General features: G+C 45.0%; 1 protein-coding gene across 5 annotated transcripts in view; it reads left to right on the top strand.

The window, feature by feature from the left end:
- LOC124012175 (semaphorin-6D-like) overlaps positions 1–17,060 on the top strand; it is a 98,662-nt gene that overhangs the window by 74,734 nt on the left and 6,868 nt on the right. For 4 of the 5 annotated variants that reach the window (XM_046325656.1, XM_046325655.1, XM_046325658.1 and 1 more), the window contains 9 exons: positions 99–187; positions 2,462–2,679; positions 6,511–6,642; positions 6,785–6,940; positions 8,293–8,466; positions 9,096–9,236; positions 10,441–10,518; positions 13,449–13,507; positions 14,180–14,233. In XM_046325656.1, coding sequence (XP_046181612.1) covers positions 99–187; positions 2,462–2,679; positions 6,511–6,642; positions 6,785–6,940; positions 8,293–8,466; positions 9,096–9,236; positions 10,441–10,518; positions 13,449–13,507; positions 14,180–14,233 — 1,101 coding nt within the window. The remainder of the gene's footprint in view (positions 1–98; positions 188–2,461; positions 2,680–6,510; positions 6,643–6,784; positions 6,941–8,292; positions 8,467–9,095; positions 9,237–10,440; positions 10,519–13,448; positions 13,508–14,179; positions 14,234–17,060) is intronic. The other variant, XM_046325660.1, reaches the window with a different exon arrangement.

Below are 17,060 nucleotides of genomic sequence, written 5' to 3'. Positions count from 1 at the left end.
TACAGATACTCCCCAGAAAATGATGACTCCCCATAATGACTTTCATTCGATCTCACCTCTCACTTCTCCCCTCTTGTTGTGTCTGCTTGCCTCCCCAGAGCCCCATTTCCACCATGCGATCGAGTATGGGAATTATGTCTACTTCTTCCTCAGTGAGATTGCAGTGGAGTACACCACCCTGGGCAAGGTAAAAGGGAGTCAGTAATAGAACCACAAATGTATGTGCAGTCGTGGCCAAAAGTTCTGAGAATTACACAAATATAAATTTTCGCAAAGCCTGCTGTCTCAGTTTGTATGATGGCAATTTGCATATACTCCAGAATGTTATGAAGAGTGATCAGATGAATTGCAATTAATTGCAAAGTCCCTCTTTGCCATGCAAATGAACTGAATCCCCCCCAAAAAAACATTTCCACTGCATTTCAGCCCTGCCACACAAGGACCAGCTGACATCATGTCAGTAATTCTCTTGTTAACACAGGTGTGAGTGTTGACGACGACAAGGCTGGAGATCACTCTGTCATGCTGATTGAGTTCGAATAACAGACTGGAAGCTTCAAAAGGAGGGTGGTGCTTGGAATTATTGTTCTTCCTCTGTCAGCCATGGTTACCGCAAGGAAACACGTGCCGTCATCATCGCTTTGCACAAAAGGGCTTCACAGGCAAGGATATTGCTGCCAGTAAGATTGCATCTAAATCAACCATTTATCGGATCATCAAGAACTTCAAGGAGAGCGGTTCAATTGTTGTGATGAAGGCTTCAGGGTGCCCAAGAAAGTCCAAGTGCCAGGACCGTCTCCTAAAGTTGATTCAGCTGCGGAATTGGGGCACCACCAGTACAGAGCTTGCTCAGGAATGGCAGCAGGCAGGTGTGAGTGCATCTACACGCACAGTGAGGCGAAGACTTTTGGAGGATGGGCTGGTGTCAAGAAGGGCAGCAAAGGAGCCACTTCTCTCCAGGAAAAACATCAGGGACAGACTGATATTCTGCAAAAGGTACAGGGATTGGACTGCTGAGGACTGGGGTAAAGTAATTTTCTCTGATGAATCCCCATTCCGATTGTTTGGGGCATCCGGAAAAAAGCTTGTCCGGAGAAGACAAGGTGAGAGCTACCATCAGTCCTGTGTCATGCCAACAGTAAAGCATCCTGAGACCATTCATGTGTGGGGTTGCTTCTCAACCAAGGGAGTGGGCTCACTCACAATTTTGCCTAAGAACACAGCCATGAATAAAGAATGGTACCAACACATCCTCCGAGAGCAACTTTTCCCAACCATCCAGGAACAGTTTGGTGACGAACAATGCCTTTTCCAGCATGATGGAGCACCTTGCCATAAGGCAAAAGTGATAACTAATTGGCTCAGGGAACAAAACATCGATATTTTGAGTCCATGGCCAGGAAACTCCCCAGACCTTAATCCCATTGAGAACTTGTGGTCAATCCTCAAGAGGCGGGTGGACAAACATAAACCCACACATTCTGACAAACCCCAAGCATGGATTATGCAAGAATGGGCTGACATCAGTCAGGATGTGGCCCAGAAGTTAATTGACAGCATGCCAGGGTGGATTGCAGAGGTCTTGAAAAAGAAGGGTCAACACTGCAGATATTGACTCTTTGCATCAACTTCACGTAATTGTCAATAAAAGCCTTTGACACTTATGGAATGCTTGTAATTATACTTCAGTATTCCATAGTAACATCTGACAAAAACATCTAAAGACACTGACGCAGCAGACTTTGAAAATGTATATTTGTGTCATTCTCAAAACTTTTGGCCACGACTGTACTGTATGGCTTGTGTTCTTCAGCTCTGTCCATTAGAGCAAGACGTGAGAATGGATGTACTATGTTAAATATATAATAATATAATAAATAATATATGCCATTTAGCAGACGCTTTTATCCAAAGCGACTTACAGTCATGTGTGCATACATTCTACGTATGGGTGGTCCCGGGAATCGAACCCACTACCCTGGCATTACAAGCGCCATGCTCTACCAACTGAGCTACAGAAGTTCCCATATCAGATGTATCAAGACTAGTTGAGATGGGTGATCGATTCATTGTGAAAAAATAAAGGCACCATTATGGTCGGACATAGGAGATTAACTATAATGACAGGTCTGTAGCCTTCTGGACCGGATCCACTGAGCTATCATGAATGGGAAATATAACATCCATTTGTGGGAGTTAGTCTGGTGTAACCAGCGGGTTGCTGGTTGAAATCCCAGGTGAGGGCAGGTTGAAAATGAAATGGTAACGGCTGGTGACAGAATCTCAAGTACCCGCTACTACCGGTGTGCCCTTCAGCAAGGCACTTGTTAACCCCAGACAGCTAGAACTGTGGCTGCTTCAAGCCTCTCAAGTCCCATGTCTCAGGGGGTCAGGAGAAGAGTGCCAAGGATAGTAAAGCACTATTCTGTGATATTGAATTATTTTCTGGTTTGGCTCCAAGGTGGTGTTCTCTCGTGTGGCGCGGGTGTGTAAGAACGACAACGGCGGCTCTCCTCGGGTGCTGGAGCGCTACTGGACCTCCTTCCTGAAGGCGCGGCTCAACTGCTCGGTACCCGGCGACTCCTTCTTCTACTTCGACGTGCTGCAGTCACTCACCAACGTGCTGCAGATCAACCAGCGCCCCGCAGTGGTGGGAGTGTTCACTACGCAAGCTAACAGGTTAGCCGAGCGGTCAAGAAAGTAGTGGTGAATGAATGTTAAATGACTGGGCGTTAGTCCATCAAAGCCAATATCCATACGTTTCCTATACCCCTTTCATAGAGACAGAATTCCTACTATTTTACTATGGATTCTCCTTTTTACCTGCTATTTTGTATATCTGAAAGGGGTCGGGGGTTTAAAAAAAAAAACATGGAAATTTAAAACCCACCTAATGATCAAGTAATGTAACCAAAATACAGGTATCGGGTCTGTGTGATTTGTTCTCTGCTTTATTAAAGGTACATTTGTTAACACTTCCATTGTTCAACACCTCCCTAATTTGAAATGCAAAAACATCTCCCATGTACGGCTGGGCGAAATGGCCTAAAAATAATTGTTTATCTTTTTTTCAAACTTAACGGCGATTCACAATATACAACATGTTTTCTCTAAATAGTCTTGCACAATTAAAGGTCAATAAACAGCATTTCAAACAGTCAGGAATAATCTAATGAATTCAGGGTTTATGAAAGTATACCTAAGCTAAATAAAATCCTTCCACAAGCATGAGACCCATTAACAATTTAATTATTTTCTCAAAATAGTTTAACCTGCTTTTCTTTGCAATAATCATTGATCTGGCTTTCAATTAGTCCTAGAAAATACCTTTTTTTTTTGTTACAAATTTTACCAGAAATATGCACGTCCACTCATAGTGACGAACTTCTTGTAGCAGGCATTATAGAAAATGAACACAGGTCTCATAAACAATCTCTCAAGCACAAGCCCACATGCTAGCGAGTAGCCAGCTAATCTTTATATTTCAAGTCTAGCCAACTTGGATCTATTTGCTTGCTAACAAGGTAGAAAAATTGAACTGTTATGAATGCACCCTCCTGTCCAGCTGTTTGAATGACGTAGCCTGTTCACTTTCAGATTTGAAATCAACTTGCCTACCTGGATAAGAAGAGGCTTATTTCACAGAATGAGAACGAGTTTCCAATTCCTTATATAAACGTGTCTCTTTATGCTCATTGCACATTAATAAATTGCTCATTTAAAAAAACACAGACTAGAAAGCTAGCACATAACAGTATGTGGCTATAATGCTGCTATGCCGCGCACAACAAACGTTTTCCACAATACGTTTTCCACAATCATGTTCATTGATACGCTCGTTTTCGTAGGGTCTACTCTGTTTCACATGTTGGGAGCTGAGAGCTAAAAAGGTTAAGTTCTCCCAGAGTGGCGCAGCGGCCTAAGGCACTGCATCACAGTATTGAGGCGTCACTACAAGCCTGGGGTTCGATCCCAGGCTGTGTCACAGCAGGCCGTGACCGGGAGTCCCGTATGGTGGCGCACCTTTGGCCCAGCGACGGTTTGGCAGGGGCGCTTTCCTTGGCTCTTCGAAGCCTGCAAGCTGACTACAGTCGATCAGTTGAACAGTGTTTCCTCCGACACATTGGTGCGGCAGGCTTCCAGGCGTTAAGAAGCAGCGTGGCTTGGCGAGTCATGTTTCGGGAGGACGCGTGACACGAACTTTGTCTCTCCCGAGCCCGTTGGGGAGATTGGAAGGGAGTTGGAAATCCTGAAAATAGTTTTGGTGTCCTTATGACCAATTCTGTTGGACCAAACCTCAAATGTAAATAGCGAGTTTAAACTGCGTGCTGTCAGAGAGGAAGAAGATACTCTGTCTTTTGTTGTACTGGAAGTGGCAGGGGCTTGGTGTCTGTGCGAGTGGGATGGTGCACAGTGCACACAGCACAGAAGGAGCGAGACCAAAGACCGAATGCTCATAAAAATAAGAACCTAGATTCTTGTGATACAGGCATTTGGAATTTAATGTTTAGCCCAGCCCTACCCCCATGGTTTAACTACACCCCCCCCCACCCCCCACCCTTCACAATTTGCCAGTTGTCCACTATGTATAAAAGAGAGATACATGCAAGAAAGTAGTATTTATTTTATTTGTTTATTTTATTTCACCTTTATTTAACCAGGTAGGCTAGTTGAGAACAAGTTCTCATTTGCAACTGCGACCTGGCCAAGATAAAGCATAGCAGTGTGAACAGACAACACACAGTTACACATGGAGTAAACAATTAACAAGTCAATAACACAGTAGAAAAAAAGGGGGAGTCTATATACATTGTGTGCAAAAGGCATGAGGAGGTAGGCGAATAATTACAATTTTGCAGATTAACACTGGAGTGATAAATGATCAGATGGTCATGTACAGGTAGGGATATTGGTGTGCAAAAGTAAATAAATAAAAACAGTATGGGGATGAGGTAGGTGAAAATGGGTGGGCTATTTACCAATAGACTATGTACAGCTGCAGCGATCATTTAGCTGCTCAGATAGCAGATGTTTGAAGTTGGTGAGGGAGATAAAAGTCTCCAACTTCAGCGATTTTTGCAATTCGTTCCAGTCACAGGCAGCAGAGTACTGGAACGAAAGGCGGCCAAATGAGGTGTTGGCTTAGGGATGATCGGTGAGATACACCTGCAGGAGCGTGTGCTACGGGTGGGTGTTGCCATCGTGACCAGTGAACTGAGATAAGGCGGAGCTTTACCTAGCATGGACTTGTAGATGACCTGGAGCCAGTGGGTCTGGCGACGAATATGTAGCGAGGGCCAGCCGACTAGAGCATACAAGTCGCAGTGGTGGGTGGTATAGGGTGCTTTAGTGACAAAACAGATGGCACTGTGATAAACTGCATCCAGTTTGCTCAGAGTGTTGGAAGCAATTTTGTAGATGACATCGCCAAAGTCGAGGATCGATAGGATAGTCAGTTTTACTAGGGTAAGTTTGGCGGCGTGAGTGAAGGAGGCTTTGTTGCGGAATAGAAAGCTGACTCTTGATTTGATTTTCGATTGGAGATGTTTGATATGAGTCTGGAAGGAGAGTTTACAGTCTAGCCAGACACCTAGGTACTTATAGATGTCCACATATTCAAGGTCGGAACCATCCAGGGTGGTGATGCTGGTCAGGCGTGCGGGTGCAGGCAGCGAACGGTTGAAAAGCATGCATTTGGTTTTACTAGCGTTTAAGAGCAGTTGGGAGGCCACGGAAAGCGTGTTGTATGGCATTGAAGCTCGTTTGGAGGTTAGATAGCACAGTGTCCAAGGACGGGCCGGAAGTATATAGAATGGTGTCGTCTGCATAGAGGTGGATCAGGGAATCGCCCGCAGCAAGAGCAACATCATTGATATATACAGAGAAAAGAGTCGGCCCGAGAATTGAACCCTGTGGCACCCCCATAGAGATTGCCAGAGGACCGGACAGCATGCCCTCCGATTTGACACACTGAACTCTGTCTGCAAAGTAATTGGTGAACCAGGCACGGCAGTCATCCAAAAAACCGAGGCTACTGAGTCTGTCGATAAGAATATGGTGATTGACAGAGTCGAAAGCCTTGGCAAGGTCGATGAAGACGGCTGCACAGTACTGTATAGTTTATAGTAAATGAGGGGCTGTTCGAAAGGGGGTCATATAAACATTGCCTTATACAGTATATTTTTGAGAATATACCACATCTTCTATCTGAAATGGTTATTCCACTGCAAGAATATGCAACACCATTAAAACTGGAAAAACAGCGTGATATTCACTCACACTGGACCTCCTTCCTCGCAGCCCAGGACCATTTTAGTTTTACCACAGACACGTCTTGATATTGATTTTAAATTATACACAGAGCTGTGCTCACCAGATCATGTCGCTTTTTTTCACCTTGTTTGACCAGCCAACCATGTTTCAACAAACCTTTTCGACAGCTCAATCCCGCGAGGCTCTTTTTTTATTTATTTTTTTGAACACGCTCTTTGCGTCTGTCTCCCTCGTCAGTATCCCTGGCTCAGCTGTGTGTGCCTTCTACATGGACGACATGGAGAAGGCCTTCAATGGGAAGTTTAAGGAGCAGAAGACCAGTGACTCAGCCTGGACCCCAGTCCCGGAGGAACAGGTGCCTAAGCCCAGGTATGAGACTGTCCTGAAGGGGCACTAGAATACATATGACCAGGCATGACAACAAACCTATGAGTTGGCTATACAGCACCAACAGATCTGGGACCAGCTAGCACAGTACACACCTGTGTAATTTCTCTATTCTCTGCTTTAGGCCTGGTTCCTGTGCCGGTGATGGCCCGGCCTCGGCCTACAAGTCATCCGTCAACTTCCCCGACGACACGTTGACCTTCATCAAGTCTTACCCGCTGATGGACGAGGCGGTGCCCTCCGTCAACGACCGGCCCTGCTTCACCCGCACCACCAGCAGGTACAGTAGGGCAGTACCAAACAATATAACCACTTCTCTTTGTGTGTGACAAATGGAAACCTAGACAAATATACAATAATGCAATGTAATATAACATTTGATCAAATGTAACATATATCAGTATTTCAGTGCAACCATAAATCAAATTAGTCAATGAATGACACTTTACTCAAACCAGATAACTGTTCTCGCTCAGGAACAAAAACCCAGAAATTGCCTCAGCCTAGCTACTGCTAGTGTATTTGACCGGAGACTGTGGCTTCATCCACAAAGTTTGACATTTACTGGCGGTGCAAAGGTGATATGAGCTGTTTGAGTCTGCCTGCCGTACCCCCTGGGTGACCCGCCTGCTGCTTCTCACTGCAGGAAGCTGATGTGATACTCTGGTAAATGACAACAAAAGTCAGGGGTGCATGGGGAACGTGTTATCTCTCACTGCTCCCAAATCTAGAGACGAAACATCCTGGTGAAATGTCCCGAGGTCCTAGTGAAGTCATGGAAATATTGGGAGATAAAATGGGGTTTAAATCATAAGATATTCTCATCGAGTGTGTTGCGTTCATGAACCCGAGGAAATACATATTTTATAGCATAGTTGATGTTAATGAACTGAAAATGACATACAGTGGCTATGCAGTCTTCAGCAGCCAGTTGAGATGACTGGCGTTAGATATGCACCTGCAAACACACAATGATAAGAACCTGCACATTCTGGAAGCAATCATGGTTCATTTACAAAACCTTCCTTGACAGCTGTTATCCTGCTAGGCAACCAACAGTAACCATTCGGGAAAGTGCCAAATTTTACCCAGAAAGTAGCCTAAAGCAGAAGTGAAATTTCAACGCAGCTGCAGTCTAGCACTTCCGTCTACCCCATTTGAGTGTGCTCTCCACTCCCATCTTTTGGTGCACAGAAAAATGACAGAATCACGTGGGTTAAAATCAGGACAGCACAAAGGGTTGAAAAACCATATCCAACTGAAAGTCTCCCGAGTGGCCCAGCGGTCTAAAGCACTGCATCTCAGTGCTGGAGGCGTCACTACAGACGCCCTGGGTCGAATCCAGCCTCTATCACAACCGGCTGTGATTGGGAGTCCCATAGAGCGGCGCACAATTGGTCCAGCGCTGGCTGGTTTTGGCCCGGGTAGGCCGACATTCTACATAAGAATTGTTCTTAACTGACTTGCCAAGTTAAATAAATACAAATTCTAAATCATTTATAACCCTATGTTGATCCGTATCTCCATGCCAGTCATGGCGGTGCAATTGTTCTGAATGACTGACACATTATGGCTGACTAGTTACCGTTGCCGGCCGTACAATCAGCGCTGACTGTGTTTTCCCTTCTCCAGGTACAAGCTGACTCAGATTGCGGTGGACACCTCTGCCGGGCCGTCTAAGGACCGCACTGTAGTCTTTCTGGGCTCTGAGGATGGCAGGGTCCTGAAGGTGTTGTCCAGCACTCATCCTAACGCCTCCTTTGGCTCCCAACTCTTGGAGGACATTGATGTCTATAACCCCTCTAAGTCAGTACAGAACCTCTATAAGTCAGTCTATAACGGGTTTAGTAATAGCAAAACTCTGTAATGGAATGAGAACCTGACTGTTATATAAGCACCCGTGTCTAATTTCAGCCGGGACCGTCTCCAAATGAATAAGTCTATACCTGATTTAAAGGAATACGGTATAAATACTGACCACGGCATCATAATGACGCAAAAAGCATAATAGGATGCAAAACGGTGAAAGTCCTGTCTTGAAAACTTGATTTCTGACATGCACATTTTTGGGGGGCTATACTAACAGTGGATTAATGAAACAAATACCAAAAATAGTTTTTGAGCGGAGTATTCCTTTGAAGCTTGTAACCTACATTATTATGGTATTACCCCTACCAAATGATCAAAATATGAACTAAGGTAGTTCACAGGCAGAGTAATTGCATTTTCCACACTATATTGGGTGTTCAAATGGTATATAAACTTACTAAATGAACATTTATTACACAGATAGAAATGGGAGCCCCGGAGGCTAAAGGCGACCCGTGACTAATGAATAGTACTGTGTTTCACGTGTCTGTGGTTCTAACTCTAATCCATTAGTATGGCTGTGCTGTAAGGGTTCTCACGTGTCACGTGACCATATTTTGCCACAGGTGCAACGTTCAGGGGCAGGAGGACAGGAGGATTCTGGGAATGGAGCTGGATAAGGAGCATCATGCCTTGTTCGTGGCCTTCACCAGCTGTGTCATCAGAGTACCACTCAGCCGCTGCACCGAGCACGGCGCCTGCAAAAAGTGAGTTACAACAAGGCAGAGATGATTGTGCAAGAGTGCAAAGGGGAGGATATGCAGTATTGTTAGGATTTAGTACCGCTTTTACACTGCTCAAAATGGTTTGCTCGGTGTTATAACAAATACTTAGTCTCTGGATACCAAGCTCGTTAATGTCAATTTGTGGTCAAGTGATTTCAGTATAAACAAATATTTATATTTGTTCTAGTCATTTTGCCAATTAATGGCGCAAGAAGAGTACAGGGAAGGCATGAGGAAATGACCAAATTCTCCAAATGTGTTTGGCGCAGAGAGCATATTTTGGCAAACAACCAAAACATTGAAAAGGGCGGCTTAATTGCCCATATAATCAATATTTGAACAGCCTGTAAATGTTGGGGGAAATGTTTGCGATATCATTAGCACAGAATACCACATCAAGAATATCAGTATAGTTGACTGATCCTCCCATTGGAATAATTCAACATTTAAACACCCAACAGCAAAACGAATTTCCTCCTTCGTAGTCTGTCGCACACACACACACACTTGCACGTGCATGCAAACAAACACAGTAGGTCAGCCCACAATGATGCCGTGTGCATCATCTCCTACTGGCGGGATGTGAGGGAGGCAGGGGTTCATGGAAACAGAGAACTGAGTGACAAGTGAGAGACCCAAAGAAGACAACCCTCTCTCCTCCTCCCATAGGCAAAGTGAAAGACAGACCCTCCCCTCTCCCTTCTTCCTCCCCGAGAGCTCCCCCTCAGTCCCCGTGGCCCTGGCTGTCAGTGTGTCACCACGGCTGGGGGAGAGAGACTGAGGACACCTGTCACTAAGATGACTGGCTTCACCCCTCCAGGCGGCCCATAATGACACGGCACACACAAATATTTAGAAACCGATGCACACACCTGTCCTCTAAGGTCTGTCACGGGCAAACTTGTCATCTTGGAGAAAGAGCTAAAACACACACTGACACTGTCAGACACAATCACCTCTCCCGAGTTCACACGCAGGCCAGCCAGTCTCGCTCTGCAGAGCACCAGCTGGGGAATAGCCCCAACAGAATACGCTCCACTAGACCACAGCAGTATCCTTGGCTCAAGTGTGTGTGTGTGGCGTGTCACTGTGTCAAAGTAGACACAGTCGGGCGCCCATCGCCCGCACGCCAAGGAGCGATATCATACAGGGATTTTAACCGCCTCTTGCCTCGTCATTTTTCTAGGAGTTGTCTGTCGTCCCGCGACCCGTACTGCATCTGGCTCCGGACTGGGAGCTGTGCCAACATGGCGCCAGGGTTCAAGTAAGTGTCACTTTCCTTCCTGTCGGGCTGAAAGCCGTCAATCTGAAAGGTAATAAAGGTTTGAGAGTGTGATCGTATATCTATCATCGGTATTGGGCCCCATAAAAGGAGAGGAGATTAGAGAGTAGAAGATATGAGGGAAATAAATCTCAAACCCTGTGGAAGTCATATTAAAGAAGAATGTATTGAGTGAGTGACATCATTGTACTGCAGATAAGGGCCGCTCTTCAAAGATGCATTTTCTTGCGCTAGTCAGTTTCTTTATACCAGCAAGTTATACACTCTGGTGCACCGTATGCTAATATGCATTCATTTGTTTCATTATATCTGCTGGCCTTGGGCCAGTTTCCACTTATGCAATGCACTTTAAGTGAAAGGAATGCTCAACCGCTTGAGCCACAATGGCTTGAGTTCATTGATTTATTCATGAGCTGACATATACTGCAATCGTCAGGAATAAAACATGTTTTCACCCCGGACCTCCTGAAAATGAAAATAGTCTCTCTAATTATCTGGAACATAAGAAATGACTGAACTGATGGGTTGCCATCGATCAGTTCTCATGAACCGAAGACGGGTCATTTGACACTGTGACTCATAATCGTTGATCTCCAGTGCTATCGAAAAAGCTGCTGTGTAAAAGGGCGATTATGGTGATTCACTTGGCCATGCCAGCAGTTAACCTTGTTCCACAACCCCACCCATTCCCTAGCAGTGATCAGGTTTCTGTCCTGACCTAGTGCCATCGCACCCAATTTCAACTAACCAAACAAATTGCCAACACTTTGTTTCGCTGATATGAGACGATCCCCTTAAATATCCCAGTGTAGATTTTTATTTTTTGTCTGTTTTGTTACTTGGTCAGTAAAAAGTGAAGATTTTAGATGTGTGGGACCGAGTAGAAGAGCGGAAAGCAGTCTGCCTGGTTTGACTGCTGAAGAATTGAGTTTCGACATGGCACTTCCAGGGTTGGCGGTTTAGCGCATTTTGTCATGTTGTGTCCGCAGTAAAAGCCTAGATTGAATCTTTTAGAGGCTGAAAAAAGGTCATTTAGCTTTCTTAAATGTCGTAGTGCACCAACATGAATTCAATACCACACACTGTAATCTTATATATTGGGATTTGTGGGAAAACGTTTCGTGACATTCCTCATTCCAGCAGCACGGGAATTGGCGGTTTAAGATGAGGTTTCATCAAACTGGAGACTATTGCAAGTTCCATGAAGTTCCACTCAAAAGTATCGAGCACAATTTTGGATAGAGAGTTGGAGTTCAGTGGGACGAGGAAAGTTTTCAGGGTTCTGGAAACACCTCATCCAGGACACTGTGGTTCCGCCACTTCCCTAAGAGGAGCAGCAGATGGGCCTTGTTGTCGTGGCAGCGAGTCAGTGGTTTCCCTGGAGACTAATTGGGTTGATCCAGAGGTGAATGTGACAGCTGCTTTGGCAGACCAGGCCGTCTTTGCAAAACGCTCCAAAGAGCTCCCAAGTGAGGCAACCCGGGAAGAAACTAAATGGAGCGGAAGTCTGTCCTGAAGGAACTCTGCAGCCTGGCCCGCCACGGTTTAAAATATGTTGCTTGTTCTCCTAAACTTAAACTTCTATTTAGGCCAACTCCAAAACTGAATCCTCTGTATTTGGTTGTGAGTGGGTGTCCCTACCTGTAGGTGGGTGTCCCTCCCTACAGATACCAAAAAAACGACTTAAGTCGTACTTGAAAGTATTTTTCCTTAAGTACTTTACACCACTGTAAATATCTACTGATATCTACTTATATCACTGTGTCTGTATGCATCTCTGGTAGGTTGTTGTTTGCATGTATGCGTTGTCAGTCTTTTTTCATCTATTCATATGTATGTCTCCTAGTCCTTTGCCCTCCTTCATTACAAGTAAATAGAGCTTTAAAGTGTCAGCGAGGGAAATGAATAGCGCTCTCCCGCTCACGCATCCCGCACTTTTTTTGAGAACGGATACATGGAGAGTGAGTGAACGAGAGCGAGAGAGGAGGTGGAAAAGCAAAAACAAACAAATGAACACAAAGCAAGGACTCCGCAGCTCCAAGATGGAAAGGGCTGGAGGGTGAAAGAGAATGTGCGCCCGTTGGTGTCAGAAGTAGGATCCAACCTAATCCTATTAATTCCCCTTCCCATAATGGACACTTGTGTGCTGCCTTCAAACCGCACATTCCATTAGCTTCCAGCCACTCTAAATGTATCTGGTTGTGTGTGGACCTTCTCTCTCATTCACAAGCACACTAAATCTATCGATGGCTATCAGTGCAAGCGGCATGCACCGATTGAAAAATCCTAATGAGAATGAACACTCCGTGGGCAGGAGGGGAGAGTGGCCCCAAATACAGCGCTTAATAGTTCAAACCCGCACTCGTGTGTTTCACATCCCTCAAAAGTGTGCTGGAATATGCACAGGCACGACACTGTACACTCTGTCTGGCTACATATTTTGTTTGAATAGGGTCTGGATTTTGACCTTGGCTTTAGTCATAGCTGCCTTTTTCCTCCTGACTGATGCAGGCTGTCCTTGCCAAATGAGGCCCGGCGACATCTGCTCCCCCTGTCACCTGATAGGAAGAGTTATTGTCATCTGACCTTTATCAGTCGTGGCGCTGGCTTCTAATTGGACAGCAAAAATGGATGTTCTCTCCGTTCGTGCCATTCTCCTGATTCACCCACCTTGTCTGTGGATGGTGAAGTCATAGGCATATGCAGGATGTCTCTCGGACACAGTGTACGGGCTACAGGAATTCTTCTCTCCTCCACGACTGGCAGGTCGGGCAAGTTCTGTGTCAGGATGGCGCTAAATGGGCTTCCAGCCTGGAGTGAATGACACAGGTCCCAATTACAGTTGGATAGGTGGCAGCAAACAGGAAAACAGGTGATGAGCCTCCATTTTTACTCTCTCTCTCTCTCCCCAGGGCTGGCTTTGACCAGGACATCGAGGGAGACCACTCACTGTACCCTGAAAACTGCCATGGTGAGCTATCATCAACGTCCCCATGGCAACAGGCCACTCACCTAAACATTAGCCCTGTAAGAAGAGGGTTTATTCCTTCATGGAAGAATGGGTTTCACAGGCTTCCATGGTGTTATATCAAATACCTCCTCCCCTTTTGTTATGGATTTAATTGATGATGTGGCAATTGAATTTGCTACCTGTCAATCTGCCAGCTAACATTGAAGTGGTACAGTATCAAATCAAATTGTATTTGTCACATGCCCCGAATTCAATAGGTGTAGACCTTACAGTGAAATGCTTACTTACAAGCCCTTAACCAACAATGCAGTTTTAAGAAAATACCTACAAATATATATATTTTTAAAGTATGTTCTTAGATACACATGGAAGTTCTATCAACAAGGCTACATACTGCAGACACATTTACATGCTACACTGCATGTTTATACAAGGCAGACTAAAAGTACAAGAATATGAAGAGAAAAGTATGGTAGGGGAGAAAATGGCACATCTAAAAATTATTTTATGACACTTGAATCCACAACTGGGTCACATTTTGGAATCTACTACTTGTATTTCACGTCACGCCGTCGGGAAAACCCCATTTATTTTCTCATGTCTTTGTGAGCGGTATGTAATTCACTCCGTCTTTTCACTCTCCATATTAATGCTTTGTTTTGCTCCCATCAGCAGATGTGCTGGCGACCACACGAAACCAGAACTCCGCCGCAGACTCGGCCTACGGTCAGTTTCCATTTCTCCCAGTCTCTCGCCCTTTCTTTCTCCCTGTGTTGCTTTCCAATTCGTTTCATTGTAGTATGACTGAGCATAAACACTGAATTAAGTGACATGCAATGAGTTTGCTATAACTATTGGCAATCAGTAGTTTCACACCATGACGATGTGAACGCTGACCCTTTGCTTCCTGTATGTCTAATATCTTGAAAACTTGACTGCTGACATGCAAAACATTTTGGGACTGTATCAACAGGGGGACTAAATGAAACCAATAAAAATTAAACAGTTTAAGTGTCTTTTCCCTTTAAGGCTTCTCACTAGACGACTTGAAAATGAAAGACCCCAAGCTTTTCCGTGTCTGTTAAACCTTTTGACTTAGAGACCATTATAGCTTTTTATTTGACTCGAAATTCAAAGTAATGTTTGATAGTTTGGTTCAGTTTGCTCCTTCACAGGGCTACAAACATTGCTCTAGTTCCACGTCTTGTAGAGAAGATTAAACACGTGTTGCTGCTTCTGGAAATTGGAGGCTGAGGAGTAAGATCAGATACACTTTTTAAACCAAGAGGATCTCCTTGGGTAGCCGATAGATAATGTACTTTCAATCTCGCAATTCATAACTCGGCATGGCCTAAGTCAATAAACCCCTCTGGTAGGCCTAATATTACTTGAGCGTGGTAATTGTAATTCACAGAGCGAGCCTCACACCAGAGAAGACCCTCGTGATGTAATAGAAGCCCAGCCTTTGCCATTCACTGTGATTAACCCAAGGAGTGAACGACGCTATTAGAGACTAATGGAGAGACTAGCCTCGGCTGCCAACAGGCACGTTGGGCTTTAACCTCCTGGCCCTGGTGTGGCTCAGCCAAGCGTGAATGTCTGTCAGAGAAGTGATTTCTCGATTGGGGGAAGTCCAATTCTGACTGGAGTCTGTTTTTTAAAAAATAATGCTATTTTGAGTGAACTTTGACTGGCCCCCAGGTGCAATCTGTGTATAAAATCATGGCGGTATCGCCTCATTAGCAGTCAATCCCATCATGCAGCAGCACACAGGGTTTAAGGTGGCCCTCTACGAGCACCGGGAACACAGCGAAGGTGGTTTTCAATCACTGAAACCCCCCAGAAACACTGGCAATGCCACAAAGACCTTGAAACGGTCTTGATGGCTATGCAGAAAACGTCCTGACTCCAATGATGGACTAGGCGTAGGGAGCATGCCAAAGTTTAGCCAGGTAATGGTCAGAGTGACTGTTTGTCATTTCTGAATGCCTATGAAACAAATCGATTTAATGAAGGCAGTACTTTACTGATCCTGGTTAAAACCAGAGGATGGAAATATGACATGAGAACTTACCACTGCACTTGGAATATATTATCTTTATCGTGGCTTTACATACAATGATTATTGATATACCCGTAAGCCAGTTAGGATGAACTTTGTCCATAAATCCTGCCCAAATCTGACACATTAACTTTAGTTCTAAAGTGGATACTTTATACATAATTTAGAGATACATCAATAGGACATAGGGAATGCAGTTGGTTATTGAACTGCAGCTCATATAGTAAATTACAGTGGCCTTGTGCCCATCTATGATTACTCCACAAAGCCTAAGTGGTCCGCAGTGTTCTAAGAGATTGGTCCTGCGGCTGTAGAACATTGGACAGACCTGTGTTGTGCCAGCTGGCTCGAACAATCCGGTCCAAAAATTGGCCTTGGTTTGTTCCGAAAGCTCTACAAGGTCTTTTTAAAAAGAACAAGAGCCCCTTTTCGAAAAAGGTCTTGCGGGCGAACACTGTGCAAATGATCATAATTACGGGCAATTTATGACTTATTTGGCAGTAACTGATGCTATAGACCTTCCCTTTTAATACAAGGAAGATAACACAGAGACACTCCATTTGTAAGTGCCTCAACTCATTAAAAAACACTTTAGGAACTCGGCGGTGGGTCGTCAGCTCGGGTGGAGGTATGCAATTATGGGGCCGAGACGAAGCAGAAATCACATCGGATTGTCTCATTTGCATGCGTTATGTGGACGTCCGCGTGGTAGTCCGACCTCCTAATTACTTTTACGGCAGCTTAACGTATTTCCTATAGCCGTCCGCGGTTTATCACCTTGTAGCAGTATGCACCACGCGGCGCCGCGGCCCGGGCCGTATCATTAACAAATGTACACGACACGCACGTCTTCACCTAGTGGAAATCCTTGGCATAAAGAGAGTCATACTGTGGTAGGTGTAACGCCATATTGAAACGCCAATGTGTAAATAAATGAAGAGGCTGGGGAAACGATTGAATCGTCAGTTTGTATTGACGTTCAGATTGAGTCCGACAAAGGGAAGATTGGTCTTTTGAGACCGGGCTGAATATAATTTCTCTCACCACTGAGAACACCACCAACCTCTATTATACCCTGAGAGTGAGTCACTGGAGCCGGTTATCATGCTCAGGTTTTCATGTATTCAGCTTCTCTTGGGGGTGCCTAGTGGCTTTACTTGTTGACGCAGTGATTTCCCAGGCACATTCATGCAGGAAACATCAATCCTGAAGGGAAGCGCTGTCATGTTAGGCTTGGCAGCATCCATTACAGTGGTGACGAGGGTGCTCCGCCTGAAACGAGCAAAACAAGATAATGAATTTATTGCCCGTTGAGCGACGTGTGCATATGGGAAAGCCAATGATTCCAGTGGCATCCATCCTGGAGATAGGCAAGGCGTTGTACAGGCCTAACAGCAGTGTGTCATACTTGTACTGTACATTTAATGGTCGGAAGCAGAGAGTTTGAAACTCACAAATTGAAATTTGCCGGACTGGTGGTGAATTCACTTT

The sequence above is a fragment of the Oncorhynchus gorbuscha genome, linkage group LG24, assembly GCF_021184085.1.
Source record: "Oncorhynchus gorbuscha isolate QuinsamMale2020 ecotype Even-year linkage group LG24, OgorEven_v1.0, whole genome shotgun sequence".
Classification (NCBI taxonomy): Eukaryota; Metazoa; Chordata; class Actinopteri; order Salmoniformes; family Salmonidae; genus Oncorhynchus; species Oncorhynchus gorbuscha.
Note: the sequence above shows the minus strand (reverse complement) of the source record. Positions and strands in the feature narration are given on the sequence as shown.